The 1,250-nt window shown below is 36.2% G+C and overlaps 1 protein-coding gene across 1 annotated transcript in view; it reads right to left on the bottom strand.

Moving 5' to 3' along the window:
• LOC106525707 (protein boule-like) overlaps positions 1–1,009 on the bottom strand; it is a 17,406-nt gene extending 16,397 nt beyond the window's left edge. Inside the window, exon 1 of the mRNA XM_014020030.1 lies at positions 853–1,009. Coding sequence (XP_013875484.1) covers positions 853–876 — 24 coding nt within the window. The 5' untranslated portion in view covers positions 877–1,009. The remainder of the gene's footprint in view (positions 1–852) is intronic.
• Positions 1,010–1,250: the final 241 nt, after the last annotated feature.

The following is a 1,250-nucleotide window of genomic DNA, read 5'->3' as shown; positions in this document are numbered from 1 at the left end:
ATATACATACATACATACATACATACATACATACATACACATATATATATATATATTCCCCCCAGGTTGAGAGAGCTTTACAATACTAGTTTATAGTAGACAACAAAATTAAAGAGTATTTTTCAGCAGTTTTTGTAATGTGGGCATGCTTTCCCCTGGTTATTAATTATAAAGTTGTTGCTATTTAATTAAAAACCCTTTGATCTGTTAATTCAACACATACAGTATTTAAATCTATATCTTGGAGGGATTTGATTACACCAGGTCAAAAGCAAAAAGGAATGAAAACGCTTTCTTTGTCTGGCAAGAAAGGCACAAAGCAAAGAGACTAAATGTTTAATTATTAACCTTTTCAAACAATAAACACATTTTTTTCTTTTTCTTTGAAACAACATTGCTGCACCTGCAGTAACATAACAAAGATCCCGGACAAAGTTAAATCAATTTTATGTAGTGTTAGCTAAAGTTTAGCACAGAAGTGTACTGTCAAAACTCGTTTCTAGTGTTAACCGGATCAACGTAGAGCTAGCTAAAAATGATAGCTCTGTTGCTTACCATCTGGAACAACAATGTCCATTTTGGACCAAAAAGCACAATCAAAGTTTTAAAAAGTAAACAAAATCAACAAAAGTAACTTTAAGAATTAGCACATTTAAGAAAATAGCACGTTGAGTCACTTTCGTGAGCTTGAAGCCGATAAATTGACCAAACATGTTCATAACGGCTGCCTTTATGTTTTATAGTCCAATCTCACAAAAGTAACGTAATTACTGTAAAACTACCGGGCAGCGTAGCGTTATCTAGCTAGCTACACAATTAGCGACACAAGTATGAGCTGTTGTGTTTTCTCACCGAGTTTTGTTTTTTCATCTCCATGGCCGCTTTAATTTGGCTAATTTGTGCCTCTAATAGTTGTCTACAGACTAAAATCCTAGATTAAACACGGTCTTTCTCCGGTATAAGAACTTGTATTTAGCGGACGGTTAACTCCAACAACCGACTGACGTCCTGCTCCTCCTGCTGCCCGCATACCCTGACTGAAATGATGTCATCGGCCAGTTGGTATACAGGAAATAGGAAAAGGCTTTACATGGCAACAAAACATGCTCTATACGTGGGTGTGATTTTAAAACTATCATTTTATTGTTTTAGTGAAAATGTCAATGTTTAGAAATTTACTTGAGGTCATTTATGCAGTCCCCCCCCCCCACTGGTAAACCTGACTGCAGTGATCCACCGCACCTCTAGGG

The sequence above is a fragment of the Austrofundulus limnaeus genome, unplaced genomic scaffold (assembly GCF_001266775.1).
Source record: "Austrofundulus limnaeus strain Quisiro unplaced genomic scaffold, Austrofundulus_limnaeus-1.0 Scaffold238, whole genome shotgun sequence".
Taxonomy (NCBI): Eukaryota; Metazoa; Chordata; class Actinopteri; order Cyprinodontiformes; family Rivulidae; genus Austrofundulus; species Austrofundulus limnaeus.
The sequence above is the reverse complement of the archived record's forward strand: the minus strand, read 5'-3'. Positions and strand labels throughout refer to the sequence as shown.